The sequence below is a fragment of the Carassius auratus genome, chromosome 15 (genome assembly GCF_003368295.1).
Source record: "Carassius auratus strain Wakin chromosome 15, ASM336829v1, whole genome shotgun sequence".
In the NCBI taxonomy this organism is placed as follows: Eukaryota; Metazoa; Chordata; class Actinopteri; order Cypriniformes; family Cyprinidae; genus Carassius; species Carassius auratus.
Window position 1 is genome coordinate 188320 of NC_039257.1, and position 16802 is coordinate 205121.

General features: G+C 41.0%; 1 protein-coding gene across 1 annotated transcript in view; it reads left to right on the top strand.

Annotated features, from left to right (window-relative positions):
* The window catches only part of LOC113114616 (uncharacterized), a 29229-nt gene that overhangs the window by 4762 nt on the left and 7665 nt on the right, over window positions 1–16802 (top strand). The window contains exons 2-4 of the mRNA XM_026281489.1: window positions 2717–3046; window positions 3171–3494; window positions 5156–5281. Of these exons, the coding sequence (XP_026137274.1) occupies window positions 2717–3046; window positions 3171–3494; window positions 5156–5281 (780 nt within the window). The remainder of the gene's footprint in view (window positions 1–2716; window positions 3047–3170; window positions 3495–5155; window positions 5282–16802) is intronic.

The following is a 16802-nucleotide window of genomic DNA, read 5'->3' on the forward strand; positions in this document are numbered from 1 at the left end:
CAATAAAACTAATAGAGAGATACACCCACGATCAGATGATAAGAGCAGATCATTTGTAACTCTAAGGAGAGCAGTCTCAGTACTATGATACGGCTAAATCCTGACTGGAAATCCTCACATATACCATTTTTCTCTAAGAAGGAATATAATTGTGAGGAGACCACCTTTTCTAGTATCTTGGACAGAAAAGGGAGATTCGAGATTGGTCTATAATTAACTAGTTCTCTGGGGTCAAGTTGTGGCTTTTTTATGAGAGGCTTAATAACAGCCAGTTTGAAGGTTTTGGGGACATGTCCTAATAACAATGAGGAATTAATAATAGTCAGAAGAGGATCTATAACTTCTGGAAGCACCTCTTTTAGGAGCTTAGATGGTATAGGGACTAACATACATGTTGTAAGTTTAGATGATTTAACAAGTTTATACAATTCTTCCTCTCCTATAGTAGAGAATGAGTGGAACTGTTCCTCAGGGGGTCTATAGTGCACTGTCTGATGCGAAACTGTAGCTGACGGCTGAATGGTTACGATTTTATCTCTAATAGTATCGATTTTAGAAGTAAAGTAGTTCATGAAGTCATTACTGCTGTGTTGTTGGGAAATGTCAACACTTGTTGAGGCTTTATTTTTCGTTAATTTAGCCACTGTATTGAATAAATACCTGGGGTTATGTTTATTTCTTCTAAAAGAGAAGAAAAGTAATCAGATCTAGCAGTTTTTAATGCTTCTGTAGGATATGTTACTTTCCCGCCAAGCAATACGAAATACCTCTAGTTTTGTTTTCCTCCAGCTGCGCTCCATTTTTCGGGCTGCTCTCTTTAGGGTGCGAGTATGCTCATTATACCATGGTGTCAAACTGTTTTCCTTAACCTTCCTTAAGCGTAAAGGAGCAACTGTATTTAAAGTGCTAGAAAAGAGAGAGTCCATAGTTTCTGTTACATCATCAAGTTGTTCTGAGGTTTTGGATATGCTAAGGAATTCGGATACATCAGGAAGATAACTTAAAAAGCTGTCTTTTGTGGTAGAAGTGATGGTTCTTCGATACTTGTAACAAGAAGTAGAATTTACAATTTTGGCTATATGAAGTTTACACAGAACTAAATAATGATCTGAGATATCATCACTTGGCTGAATAATTTCAACACTATCAACATCAATTCCATGTGACAGTATTAAATCTAGAGTATGATTTCGACAATGAGTAGGTCCTGAAACATGTTGTCTAACACCAATAGAGTTCACAATGTCTATAAATGCTGATCCTAATGCATCTTTTTCATTATCAACATGGATATTAAAATCAACAACTATTAAAACTTTCAAATGCAGAAATGTTAATCCATTCATTTATGACCTCAAGGTTAGACTATTGTAATGCTTTATTGGGTGGTTGTTCTGCACGCTTGGTAAACAAACTACAGCTAGTCCAAAATGCAGCAGCAAGAGTTCTTACTAGAACCAGGAAGTATGACCATATTAGCCCGGTCCTGTCATCGCTGCACTGGCTCCCTATCAAACATCGTATAGATTTTAAAATATTGCTTATTACTTATAAAGCCCTGAATGGTTTAGCACCTCAGTATTTGAATGAGCTCCTTTTACATTATACTCCTCTACGTCCGCTACGTTCTCAAAACTCAATCTGATAATACCTAGAATATCAAAATCAACTGCGGGCGGCAGATCCTTTTCCTATTTGGCGCCTAAACTCTGGAATAACCTACCTAACATTGTTCGGGAGGCAGACACACTCTTGCAGTTTAAATCTAGATTAAAGACCCATCTCTTTAACCTGGCTTACACGTAACATACTAATATGCTTCTAATATCCAAATCCGTTAAAGGATTTTTAGGCTGCATTAATTAGGTAAACCGGAACCGGAACTGTTTCTCTCTTGTTCCGAGGTCACCGTAGCCACCAGATCCAGTCTGTGTCCAGATCAGAGGGTCACTGCAGTCACCCGGATCCAGTACGTATCCAGACCAGATGGTGGATCAGCACCTAGAAAGGACCTCTACATCCCTGAAAGACAGCGGAGACCAGGACAACTAGAGCCCAGATACAGATCCCCTGTAAAGACCTTGTCTCAGAGGAGCACCAGGACAAGACCACAGGAAACAGATGATTCTTCTTCACAATCTGACTTTGCTGCAGTCTGGAATTGAACTACTGGTTTCGTCTGGTCAGAGGAGAACTGACCCCAACTGAGCCTGGTTTCTCCCAAGGTTTTTTTCTCCATTCTGTCACCGATGGAGTTTCGGTTCCTTGCCGCTGTCGCCTCTGGCTTGCTTAGTTGGGGTCACTTCATCTACAGCGATATCATTGACTTGATTGCAAATAAATGCACAGACACTATTTAAACTGAACAGAGATGATGACATCACTGAATTCAATGATGAACTGCCTTTAACTATCATTTTGCATTATTGACACACTGTTTTCCAAATGAATGTTGTTCAGAGCTTTGACGCAATGTATTTTGTTTAAAGCACTATATGAATAAAAGTTAAATGACATAACGTTGAATACTCTGAGAAGAATATATGGATGCTTCCGCTTTGCCATCGCTGTAGAACATTGTTTTGTACTCTTTTAAACCAGTTAAACAAGTTATTTCAACAAACTGATTTGTTTCACTCAGATGTTTCCAGTTGAGTCTGTTCACTGAGGTTACTAAACTAATCTAGATCTATAATAATTCATTTATGTTCTGCAGGTGTTTGTAATGCAGAAACTGAAGAGACAATGTCAGTGACGGAAGGAGACTCTGTAATTCTACACACCAATCTTTCTGAAATACTGAACGATGATACTATACTCTGGGAATTTGGACCTAAAGAATCACTCATATCTACAATAACTAGAAAGAGCGACTTGACCTCAATTTTTTTCACCGATGATGTGACATTCGCAGGCAGATTGCAGGTGGACCAACAAACTGGCTCTCTCACCATCAGAAACACCAGGAAGATACACTCGGGACAATATAAACTAACAATCTCTAGAGGAAAGAGCACATCCAGGAGATTTCATGTGAATATCTTTGGTGAGTATCGCAAGATTATCTCTTTCATTTAATGAAGTGATCTTGTTTCAGGTTTCATGATATCACAAAGTATGATTTGTACAGTACAAAATATCTTTATAAATCAGTTATGTTTCTTTTCCAGATGTGGTTGGAGAGACAGATGGAGTGAAGTCAGTGTCAGTGAATGAAGGGGAATCTGTGATTCTACAGAATGATGCTGCTGAATTACAGAAAGATGATCTGGTCATATGGAGGTTTGGAGATAAAGGCATCCTCCTAGCTAAAATCGATGTAGGAACTGACAATCACTCCTTAAATGATGCTGATGAACGATTCAGAAACAGACTAAAACTAGATCAAACTGGATCTCTGACCATCACAAACGCCAGAACCGAACACGCTGGACTGTATGAAGTACAGATCAGAGGCCGCGGGAGCTCAAAGCAGTTCCTTGTTTCTGTCAGGGGTGAGTTTCAGATTAAAGCAGTTTAGCACAAAGTATCTGGGAATAATCAAATAAACATGGAATATAAGATGGCTTGGGCTTCTGTGTTTTACTATTAACATTATCTACAGATACAAAAAAATATTATTATTTATGCTTTACAGTAGGGCTAGGCAATATGATATCAGCAGCAAAATTAAATATTACACTGTAAAAAATTAGTTGCTGCCTTAAATTTTCTGTTGAATCAAATTAACTTTACAAGTCTTTTCAATTTACATTACATTGACTTAAAACATGAATGTTTCAATGTTGCATAACTTAAAGGATACATAACATGCACAGTTTCACCTAATCTCATGTTTATCTTGAGTACCTATAGAGTAGTACTGTATCCTTCATATCTCCAAAAAGTCTTTAGTTTTATCATATTTATAAAAGATAAATACAGCTTTCCGATTCTCTCCGGAAAAAGCCAAGCTCCTGGAAGCATGCCGTCGTCACTCAAATGACCAGAACACACCAAGGCACTTTATACACTCCGTTGTTGCCCAAACTGCATCCACTGTTCATGTAATGCTGGGTTCTTGAGGAAGCTGAACACGGTAAACTTTCCCTCACATCATCTTCTGGAGCGCTTCTGATAATTTCCAGATGAAGCGCGTTGATGAGCGCGGTCTCGCTCTCCTCTGATCAATGTGTGTGTGCGGGCGAGCTTTTCTGAGAGAAATGATCATATAATAAGTTCCACCATCGTCTCCGTCATTAGATCCACGCATTAAAAAAAACAGCCAAAACTTGTACCAGCCCGGAAGTAAGACTTTCAGCACAGCAATTCTGTCATTTGTCCAAAATATTTTTTTTAAACTTTGGCCATGTTTAGCATTAGAACCCATCTCTTTAACTCTGAATACACGAAACACCTTTGTATCCCCCCCCCCCCCCCCTTTAAAAAAGTTGAAACATGGTTAACATATTTTAATAAGTAAAAGTAACAAAAACTATATTGGCATGATAAGTCAAATCACCTTTATTTATATAGTGCTTTTAACGATACAGATTGTGTCAAAGCAGCTTTACAGTATTACATAGTAAATAGTGTGTCAATGCAAAAGGACAATAGAAAACAAAATTTACAGTTAAAGACAGTTCATCATTGAATATTGTGATTATCATCATCCAGCTGTACTAAATGTAAGAAAATAAATCTGCATACCCACGTGTTTCCCGTGATGTTTATATCATGTAATGTACATTGCCTTATACTAAAAACAGCACTAAGTAATTGTGATAAAAAATGTAAAAAAGTGATTTCTGTCATTTCATTAATGGAGATAACAATTTTAATTGCTTATTGAATATTTTAAAGCATCCATGTAAAAAAAAAAAAGCATCTTTGTACTGAGCGCACATTTTACAAGGTAATATATTTGTCAATGACGCTCAGGATCTGTTGTGCACCAAATCCTCTGCCAAGGTCTTGTCAGACAAATGACAGTGGAAGGTAATGTGATCGATGTATGAACACAGTTTAACACCAGTAACACAGATGACCAAAGCAAACCTAAGGTCCACTATAAACTAATGTGTATAGCCTAATTAACATGACAACTACATGAAACATGTCAGTCCTGAATCATGAACAATATTTTGTCCTCTAATAATTTACTGTCTCTTTTTAGCTGTTTGGAGTTTGTCTTCAGCTGCCATAGCTGGGATAGTTGTTGCTGTTCTGCTGGTGGCTGGACTTTTAACTGCTGTTGTGATTTACTATCGCCGCAGGATCACTGAAGTAAAAAATCAAGAGGGTAAGTATTACAGTGGTATTACTGCCTAGAACCTTTTGTTTTCATTTTATATACTTCTTCCCTTCCCCTGCCCTGTAGCAAAAAAAAAACATCACCATCATTCATTCACTTTATTTATAGAGCACTTTACAACTGCACCTGCAGAACAAAGTGCTGTACAATCAAAAAAACATTTCAGTAAAACACACAACTTAAAACAAGACACATCCTATTAAACAACGAAGGCTAGCCCACCCTCTCAAGGACTAAAGAGAAGTAGTTTTTGACTTCAATTTTAAAAGCATTTAAGGCAAGTCAAGTTTATTTATATAGCACATTTCGTACACAATGGTAATTCAAAGTGCTTTACATTAAAGAAAGTAAAATAATAACAAGAATAAATTTTTTTTTTAAAAATTTTAAAACTTAAAATTATTAAAAAATTTACTTATTTAAAATAAATGTAAAACCGAAAATGATTTTACATAAAATAAAATAAAATAAAATAAAAAAAACAAAAAAATATGCAATCAGTTCGGACATCGCACAAGTGCTCATTCAATAAATGCACAGCTAAACAGATGGGTTTTGAGTCTAGATTTAAATGTGACTAGTGTTTTAGCACATCTGATCTCTTCTGGAAGCTGATTCCAACTCTGATAGGCATAGTAACTAAAGGAGGACTCCCCTTGTTTTGTGTGAACCCTTGGTATTTCTAACTGACTTGATCCTAGTGATCTGAGTGCTCTGTTAGGTTTATATTCAGTGAACATATCAGAAATATATTTTGGTCCTAGGTCATTTAGTGACTTATAAACGAGTAAAAGTACTTTAAAATCAATCCTAAATGTAACTGGAAGCCAGTGTAAGGACCTGAGGACTGGTGAGATATGCTCAGATTTTCTGGTTCTAGTCAGAATCCTGGCAGCAGTGTTCTGGATGAGCTGCAGCTGTCTAATGGTCTTTTTGGGAAGAACCCATTACAATAGTCCACCCTGCTGGTGATAAAGGCATGAACAAGTTTCTCCAAGTCTTGACTGGAAACAAAACATCTAATTCTTGCAATGTTTTTTAAATGATTTAGTTACTGCTTTGACATGACTACTGAAACTAGGGTCTGTGTCCAGAATCACACCAAGATTCCTGACTTGATTTTTAGTTGTTTGACCCCTAGAGTCAAGGTATGCATTCACCTTGAACACTTCATCTTTGTTTCCAAATGCAATGACTTCAGTTTTTTTACTTATTTAACTGAAGATAGTTCTGGCACATCCAACTATTAATTTCATCAATGCACTGGCAGAGGGAGTCAATGGGGCTGTAGTCATTTGGAGATAAGGCTAGGTAAATCGGGGTATCATCAGCATAGCTGTAATATGCAATTTGGTTCTTTCTCATTATTTGACTTAGTGGGAGCATATACAGGCTAAACAAGAGCGGTGCAAGAATTGACCCTTGTGGGACTCCGCATGTCATGGACGTCCACTTAGACTTATGCTCTCCTAGACTCACATAATAGCCTCTCCCTTCTAAGTATGACCTGAACCATTTGAGTACCATCCCAGAAAGCCCGACCCAGTTTTCCAGTCTCTCTAGTAGTATTATATGATCGACAGTGTCAAACGCAGCACTGAGATCTAGCAATACCAGCACCGACATTTTGCCAGAGTCACAATTTAAGCAAATATCATTTATTATCTTAATGAGTGCTGTCTCTGTACTGTGATGCGGTCGAAAACCAGATTGAAAATTGTCCAGGTATCCATTTGAGTTTAAGTATTTGTTCAGCTCATTAAAAACTACCTTTTCTGTAATTTTGCCTATAAAATGAAGATTAGAAATTGGTTTAAAATTGCTCAAAATAGTGTTATCAAGATTGCTCTTTTTCAGGAGGGTCTTAACAACTGCAGTTTTTAAGGAGTTTGGAAATGTCCCAGAAAGAAGTGAGGCATTCACCACTTCTAAGAGATCTGCTTCTAAGCAGTTAAGCACACTTTTGAAAAAAGATGTGGGAAGTGTGTCAAGACAACAGGTTGATGATTTTAGGTGTTTGCACTATGTCTTCCAGAATTTTGCTATCGATTGCTTCAAAAGTAGACATAGTATCTTTTTGATATTGTGGCCTAATCCCTCTGACCTCTGCATTACTTGAGGATGTGCTAATCGCCTTCCTGATATTTATGATCTTCTCAGAAAAGAAGGAAGCAAACTCATTGCATTTGCTGTCTGAGAGCATATCACTGGGAATCTGACTTGGGGGGATTGTCAGTCTCTCAACAGTGGCAAAAAGAGTATGAGTGTTATTTAAGTTACTGTTTATAAGGTTTGAGAAGAAGTTCTGTCTAGCTGTGGCTAGTTTCACATTAAAATCATGAAGGCTGTCTTTATAGATGCTATAGTGAATTTCAAGTTTTGTCTTCCGCCACATCCGCTCTGCTTTTCTTTATTGTCTTTTCATAGTCTGAACTGCTGTTGATCTTCTCCAAACTGATTTCTGTCTGTTTGTTTTCTTACTGACTATTATTGGAGCAATATCATCAATAACATTCTTAACTTTTGAGTTGAAGGAATCAAGGAGAATATCAACAGAGTCTGCAGAAATGCTTGGTGTTAAAGATATAGCCTCCATAAATAGTACACTTGTGTTCTCGTTTATGCATCTCCTTCTGACAGAGACAGATCTAGATTCAGTGTTAGCAGAGATCAATATATCAAAGAAAATACAGAAGTGATCAGATAGTGCTACGTCCTTAATAACAGTGGATAAAATGTTTAGACCCCTACTGATGATTAGATCCAGAGTGTGTCCACCTTTGTGTGTGGGTCCATGCACATGCTGAATCAGGTCAAAGGTGTTTAGAACCGTTATCATTTCTTTTGTAGTTTTGTTTTCTGCATTATCTATGTGAATATTAAAATCCCCTGCAATAGCAAAACAGTCAAACTCTGAGGAAATCATTGATAACATTTCTGTGACCTCTTCAACAAAGGCTGGAGAGTATTTTGGAGGCCTGTAAATAATAATAAACAGAATGCGTGGAGCACCTTTCAGCACAATCCCTAGATATTCGAAAGACAAGTACTGACCAAATGACACTTGCATTGATAGACATCTTTAAATAGAGCAGCTACACCCCCACCTCTCCTAACAGTCCTGCAAACACTCATGTAAGTGAAGTTAGGAGGGGCTGCTTCATTTAGGACTGTTGCATTGCAGCTGTCTTCTAGCCATGTTTCATTTAGAAACATAAAATCCAGATTGTTTGTGGTTATAAAGTCATTGAATAGAAATGATTTATTTTTTAGTGAGCAAATGTTTAAAGATGCTAACTTGATGGCAGTGCTTTGTGTCTTTACATCAATCTTAGTTTGATGCATAATAGGCCGCAGATTAGATGAGTTTGCCCTTCGGCTTGAGATGGTCTTAGACTTTCTATCACGTGATAAAACTGAAATAGAGAAAGCTACAGGCACACTGGGTTCCCGCTTGTTCAGTAGGCATTTCTGAATGTTGCTGCTATTATAGCGGGGACCCGACACATATCACTGAGAGCTGCTATCAGCATTTAAAGATGTGACCTCTCTAAGTTCCTCAGGAAGACTATTCCAGAGCCTTGGTCCCACAACAGCAAAGACCTGATCTCCTTTTGACTTTAAGTAATCAATAACTTATTATTGGATCTTGGAGACCTAGGTGCTTAACGAACAGCAATGAACTTAGACACGTAAGCAGGGGCCAAACAATGCACTGCTTTAAAAACATACACAAGAGTTTTAGATTTCATCCTGCAGTTCACTGGTAGCCACTTGAGAAGCTAAAGTAGTAGAGATATGATGACTTTTCTTAGCACCCACTAGCAGCCGCATTCTGAACTAATTGCAAGTGTGAAATAGTGGTCTGGCAATAAACCACCTTCTCTAAAATCTTTGATAGGCATGGTAGTTTTGAGATGGTGCAATAATTCTTCAGTTCTAGCAGGTCTAAATTAGGCTTTTTAAGAAGTGGCTCAATAACCACCTTGTGGCGAGTGGGCAGGGCTGAGAGGCGTGGGAACGAGGAGTGAGGCCAGGTGTAGTGATTGAAGATGAGCTGCACCTGCGCCCCACCGCCGGTATCGAGTCCCAAGCATGAGATGGAAGGATATAAAACTGGAGCGACGACCGTGAAGGACGAGAGAGGACCAGGCCTGGGACATATTTTATGTTTTGGTTTTTATTTTGTGTGCACCAGTCGTCCGTGTGGGGCTGGTGTGCTGTTTGGTGTTTATTTTTGAATTATTAAAATGTTTTGATTGTGCGCCAGTTCTCGCCTCCTTCTTCCCGATGAGTATGGAGTGTGAATATCGTTACACACCTGCTTAAGGCCTGTTGGAACAACTCTATTATGAAGACTACTGTTAACAATACAAGTAATACTTGGCCCAACAACATCAACCATCTCCTTAAGAAGACATGGAGGAACCACATCGCAATCACCAGATGTAGGCTTCAAACGCATAATGATGTCCATAACTTGCAGCAGAGACACCTGCTCATAGAGCTCAAAACTCCTTACATAAGCTGATGACATCACAGACTCAACTAAAGATGTAGGCAGACTAATTCTAATCTTTTCTACTTTTTCCACAAAAAATGTCTGAATCATTCACACACCTTCAATGGGGGAGTCAAGGTAGAACATACATTTGGATTGAGAAGTCTAATATTTGTTAAAAAAAGTGCTGTAGGGGCATTATATTTCTGTGCAATGATACTTGAGAAATAATTTTGCCTTGCAGTTCTCACAGCAGGCAGCAGCCTTGTAGTCTGAAAAACACTGCCTTATAAATTGAAGTGAAACCTGTAGCTTATCCTTTCTCCATTTCCGTTCAGCCTTTCTGCATTCCTGCCTCGGAGAACAAGTATAGTTGTCAAGCCATGGAGTTGGATTAAGTTTAGGTTTCCTAACTTTATATGAGGGCCACTACATCTAAGATTTTGGAGCAAACTAAATTGAACAAGACCCACAGAACGAGAAGGGGACTCGAACACATTCACAAATGAAAAGGAGTTATAAACCTCAGAAGATTGTACAGCCGTGGATGAAGACTGGTTTGCATGGCATAATAACATAAAAAATTACAGGCATGTGATTAGACAGACCATAATTTAAAACATCAACATTACAAATTGGAAGGCCCAGAGATAAAATCAATCCAAAATATGGCCTTGCTCATGGGTTGGTTTGAAATAAACTGCATGAAATTAAAATAGTCCAGCAATTCTCATCTTCTTACGTGCACTGCATCTCTCTCTAACCTGCGATTTAACTCTGCCTTCCGTGGTAGCGTTGCAGCCGTGCTGAACTCTCTGATTGGTCCGAATCATCTGGGACCTAAAGACAGCTGATCCTTTTGTACATTATCTGTCAATCAGATGAGTTTTTTTATGTTGTCAGTGCTTTGGATTGTATGAAGAAACAAGATAGTCTATGTATGACCAGACGATTTATTCATATCCAAAACAAGACTTGTCTTCCACATCTCATCAGTCAAAGCACCTCTATCTGAGTGATATTCAGCTGTAGTGTTGTCTGAAGCATTTGTCCAAGGAATCACTAGGATCGAGTCAGTTAGAAATACCAAGAGTTCACACAAAGCAAGAGGAGTCCTCCTTTAGTTACTATGCTGCCCGCAGTTGGAATCAGCTTCCAGAAGAGATCAGATGTGCTAAAACACTAGTCACATTTAAATCTAGACTCAAAACTCATCTGTTTAGCTGTGCATTTATTGAATGAGCACTGTGCAATGTCTGAATTGATTGCACTATATTTTCACTGTTTTATTTATTTATATGTAAATAAATCGGATTCAGGAGGAACAGTGTGGTTTTCGTCCTGGTCGTGGAACACTGGACCAGCTCTATACCCTTTCCAGGGTGCTGGAGGGTTCATGGGAGTTTGCCCAACCAGTCCACATGTGTTTTGTGGACTTGGAGAAGGCATTTGACCGTGTTCCTCGCGACATCCTGTGGAGGGTGCTCCGGGAGTATGGGGTCGGCGGCTCCCTACTTAGGGCTGTTCGGTCGCTGTACGACCGGAGCAAGAGCTTGGTTCGCATTGCCGGCAGTAAGTCAGACCTGTTCCCGGTGCATGTTGGACTCCGGCAGGGCTGCCCTTTGTCACCGGTTCTGTTCATAATTTTTATGGACAGAATTTCTAGGAGCAGCCAAGGGCCGGAGAGTGTCCGGTTTGGGGACCATACGATTTCGTCGCTGCTTTTTGCGGATGATGTTGTCGTGTTGGCCTCCTCAGACCAGGACCTTCAGTGTGCACTGGGACGGTTTGCAGCCGAGTGTGAATCGGCTGGGATGAGAATCAGCACCTCCAAGTCCGAGGCCATGGTTCTCAGTCGGAAAAGGGTGGATTGCCCACTTCAGGTTGGTGGAGAGTTCCTGCCTCAAGTGGTGGAGTTCAGGTATCTTGGGGTCTTGTTCACGAGTGAGGGAAGGATGGAACGTGAGATTGACAGACGGATCGGTGCAGCTTCTGCAGTAATGCGGTCGCTGTACCGGTCTGTCGTGGTGAAGAAGGAGCTGAGCTGTAAGGCAAAGCTCTCGATTTACCGGTCAATCTACGTTCCTACTCTCACCTATGGTCATGAGCTGTGGGTCATGACCGAAAGGACAAGATCCCGGATACAGGCGGCCGAAATGAGCTTTCTCCGTCGGGTGGCTGGGCGCTCCCTTAGAGATAGGGTGAGAAGCTCGGTCACTCGGGAGGAGCTCAGAGTAGAGCCGTTGCTCCTCCACATCGAGAGAAGCCAGCTGAGGTGGCTCGGGCATCTATTTCGGATGCCTCCTGGACGCCTTCCCAGGGAGGTGTTCCAGGCACGTCTCACCGGGAGGAGGCCCCGGGGAAGACCTAGGACACGCTGGAGGGACTATGTCTCCCGGCTGGCCTGGGAACGTCTCGGGGTCCCCCCGGAAGAGCTGGAAGAAGTGGCTAGGGAGAGGGAAGTCTGTGCGTCTCTGCTTAGACTGTTACCCCCGCGACCCGGCCCCGGATAAGCGGAAGATGATGGATGGATGGATGGATGGATCATTTTCTAATTGTTTTTAAATGTTTTAAACATTTTAAAAGTTTTAAAATTGCTTGTTTTATTTTTGTTATTATTTTTCTTCTTGATTATTTTACTTTCTTTTATGTAAAGCACTTTGAATTACCATTGTGTACGAAATGTGCTATATAAATAAACTTGCCTTGCCATCTTCAAGAATCGGCTTAAAACACATCTCTTCCATCTTTATTTGACCCTCTAACTTTAACTTAAAAAAATTCTAACCACCTTTCTAATCTTTTTGTATTCTATTCTTTTGTGCTCTATTCTTCTATTTTATGTTTTATTTTTATTTATTATATTATTAAAAGCCCTTGCTACGTGTACTGTGTTAAGCTAACTGAGACTTGTCATAGAACTTCATTGCTCTTTTTGTTGTTTTTGATTGCTTCCTTTGTCCTCATTTGTAAGTTGCTTTGGATAAAAGTGTCTGCTAAATAAATGTAAATGTAATGGGGTTAACCCTGCTTTATAATTCTCACATCATCTCATTTTGGGTAAAATGCTAAAATACTTTGTAACTTGAGTATTCTTTCAGCAAACTACTTTTTTTTACTCTTATTTGAGCCATATTATTTTTCAGTACTGTTACTCGTACTCAAGTAATTTATTTCTTTAGTAGCAATACTTTTACCTAAGTACAATTTCTTAGTACCTGTCCACCACTACACGTAAGCACATCAGTTTGTTCTTGAATTCGGAATGTTCTTAATGAGCAACGAGGCTAGTCATTTGCATAAAACACATCTCCATATAAAGCCCAAAACACACTGCATGATTTAAAAAATCCTATAAAGTGAAAGTGACATGACACTTGTGGGCAGCCAAGTATGGTGACCCATACTTGGAATTCGTGCTCTGCTTTTAACCCATCCAAAGTGCACACACACACACACAGAGCAGTGAACACACACACACACACACACACACACACACACTGTGAGCACTCACCCGGAGCAGTGTTCATCATTTATGCTGCGGCGCCCGGGGAGCAGTTGGAGGTTCAGTGCCTTGCTCAAGGACACCTCAGTCGTGGTGAGGGTGGAGAGAGCACAGTACATGCACTCCCCCCACCCACAATTCCTGGCGGCCCGGGACTCGAACTCACAACCCTTCGATTGCAAGTCTGACTCTCTAACCATTAGGCCACGACTTCCGAGATTTACTGCTAATCACGGGACCGGCTTTACTGAAGAGATGCGCGTGACAATCACATGTGGTTATTTTACAGCCCTACTCAGGACTCCACTCCTCCGGCTGCACCTTATCCCTCCAGCTCTGTCAGGCTCCTTCATCCCTTTGGCTCCTCCTCAGTCCTCTGACACTCCAGCTCCACTGCAGCCTTCTGGATCCCTTCCTCCACCTTGGCCCTCTGGATCCTTCTCCTCACCCTGGCTCAACGGCTCTCCACCTCGGGCTCCTCTGCCGCCTGCTCTGCCTGCAGTCGGTTGGCACCCTGGAGTCGTAAACCCTTGCTCCACCATGGCTCCTGCCTTGATCGGCTCCACTGTGAGTCGCCATTATGGCTGGAAACAGATGATTCTTCTGCACAATCTGACTTTGCTGCAGTCTGGAATTGAACTACTGGTTTCGTCTGGTCAGAGGAGAACTGGCCCCAACTGAGCCTGGTTTCTCCCAAGGTTTTTTTCTCCATTCTGTCACCGATGGAGTTTCGGTTCCTTGCCGCTGTCGCCTCTGGCTTGTTTAGTTGGGGTCACTTCATCTACAGCGATATCATTGACTTGATTGCAAATAAATGTACAGACACTATTTAAACTGAACAGAGATGACATCACTGAATTCAATGATGAACTGCCTTTAACTATCATTTTGCATTATTGTTGCATTATTATATGTTTTAATCATTCTGGGGGACTTTAATAAAGCCAATCTCTCCCGTGAACTGCCAAAATACAGACAGCATGTTACATGTCCCACCAGAGACAGTAATATATTGGATCACTGCTACACCACAATAAAGGATGCATATCACTCTGTTCCACGAGCAGCTTTGGGACGTTCTGATCACTGTGTGATTCATCTTATACCATCCTACAAACAGAAACTTAAATCTGCTAAACCTGTAGTAAGGACTGTGAAGAGATGGACCAGCGAAACGGAGCAGGATTTACAATCTTGTTTTGACCTCACTGATTGGAGTGTTTTTGAAGCTGCTACCACCGATCTGGACGAACTCACAGAGACTGTAACATCCTATATTAGTTTCTGTGAGGATGTTTGCATTCCTACCAGGACTTATTTAACATTCAACAACGATAAGCCATGGTTTACAGTAAAACTCAGATATCTTCGTCAGGCCAAAGAGGATGCCTACAGAAATGGGGACAGGGTCTTGTACAATCAGGCCAGGAACACACTGAACAAAGAGATCAGAGCGGCTAAAAAGACCTACGCTAAAAAGTTGGAAGACCAGTTTTCTTCCAACGACTCAACTTCAGTTTGGAGAGGACTGAGGGCCATCACAAACTACAAGACACCATCCCCTTGCACTGAGGCTAATCAACGACTTGCTAACGACCTGAATGAGTTTTATTGCAGATTTGAAACCCCCAACACCCATTCTGACCATCTCCCTGCACAACCATTAACACATCCTGCAATCCCACCCTCCACACCTCCTGCTCTTCAAATCTGTGAAGATGATGTGCGCCAGGTCTTCAAGAAGAACAAAAGAAGAAAAGCACCAGGCCCAGATGGTGTTACACCAGCCTGTCTGAAAATCTGTGCTGACCAGCTGGCCCCCATCTTTTCACAGATCTTCAACAGATCCCTGGAGTTGTGTGAAGTACCTTCCTGCTTCAAACGCTCCACCATCATCCCCATCCCAAAGAAACCCAAGATAGCAGAACTTAACGACTACAGACCTGTGGCTCTAACATCTGTCGTCATGAAGTCGTTTGAAAAACTGGTTCTGGCTTATCTGAAGGACATCACTGGACCCTTACTGGACCCCCTGCAGTTTGCTTACCGAGCAAACAGGTCCGTGGATGATGCAATCAACACAGGATTGCACTTCATCCTGCAACATCTGGACAAAACAGGGACTTATGTGAGGATCCTGTTTGTGGACTTTAGTTCGGCTTTCAACACCATCATCCCAACAGCCCTTCAGACCAAACTGACCCAGCTCTCTGTTCCTAGCTCTATCTGTCGGTGGATCACCAGCTTTCTGACAGATAGGCAACAGTTAGTGAGACTGGGGAAATACACATCAAACAGCTGCTCCACCAACACTGGTGCCCCTCAGGGATGTGTTCTCTCCCCTCTGCTCTTCTCCCTTTACACCAACGACTGCACGTCTAAAGACCCCTCTGTCAAGCTCCTAAAGTTTGCAGACGACACTACAGTCATCGGCCTCATCCAGGACGGTGATGAGTCTGCTTACAGACAAGAGGTTGAGCAGCTGGCTGTCTGGTGCAGTCTTAACAACCTGGAGCTGAACACGCTCAAAACAGTGGAGATGATCGTGGACTTCAGGAGAAACCCCCCTGCTCTCCCCCCACTCACCATCATGAACAGCACTGTGACTGCAGTGGAGTCATTCAGGTTCCTGGGAACCACCATCTCTCAGGACCTGAAGTGGGACAATCACATTGACTCCATTGTAAAAAAGGCCCAGCAAAGGTTGTATTTCCTTCGCCAGCTGAGGAAGTTTAACTTGCCACAGGAGCTGCTGAAACAGTTCTACTCAGCCGTCATTGAGTCTGTACTGTGTACTTCTATAACTGTCTGGTTTGGTTCAGCAACAAAATCAGACATCAGAAGACTACAGAGAACTGTTCGGACTGCTGAAAGGATTATTGGTGCTCCCCTGCCCACCCTTCAAGAACTGTATACACCCAGAGTGAGGAAAAGGGCTCAGAATATCACTCTGGATCCCTCACATCCAAGTCACCCCATTTTTTGAACTTTTGCCATCTGGCCGGCGTCTCAGAGCCGCAAACACCAGAACAGCAAGGCACAAGAACAGTTTCTTCCCCCAGGCAATCTACCTCATGAACAGTTAAATGTTCCCCACTTATGCTTATGCAAACAAAAGTGCAACATCCTTATATTTATTTGTTACCCCTCCATCCTAGTACATCCCTGCATCTTTTTCAATCCTTTCCCATTATCATTTATAGCACAATTGTTTATACACTTATTTATTTGGCTACATTTTTTTTTTGTTTGTCTGTATGTTGGTGTCTCTGTGTACTGGAAGCTTATGTCACTAAATCAAATTCCTTGTATGCGCAAACATACTTGGCAATAAAGCTCTTTCTGATTCCGATTCTGATTCTGATTATTGACACACTGTTTTCCTAATGAATGTTTTGAAGGTGCTTTGACTCAATGTATTTTGTTTAAAGCGCTATATAAATAAAGGTGACTTTGACTTTCACTTTGACTGATGATGAACTGCCTTTTTGCTTTATTGACAC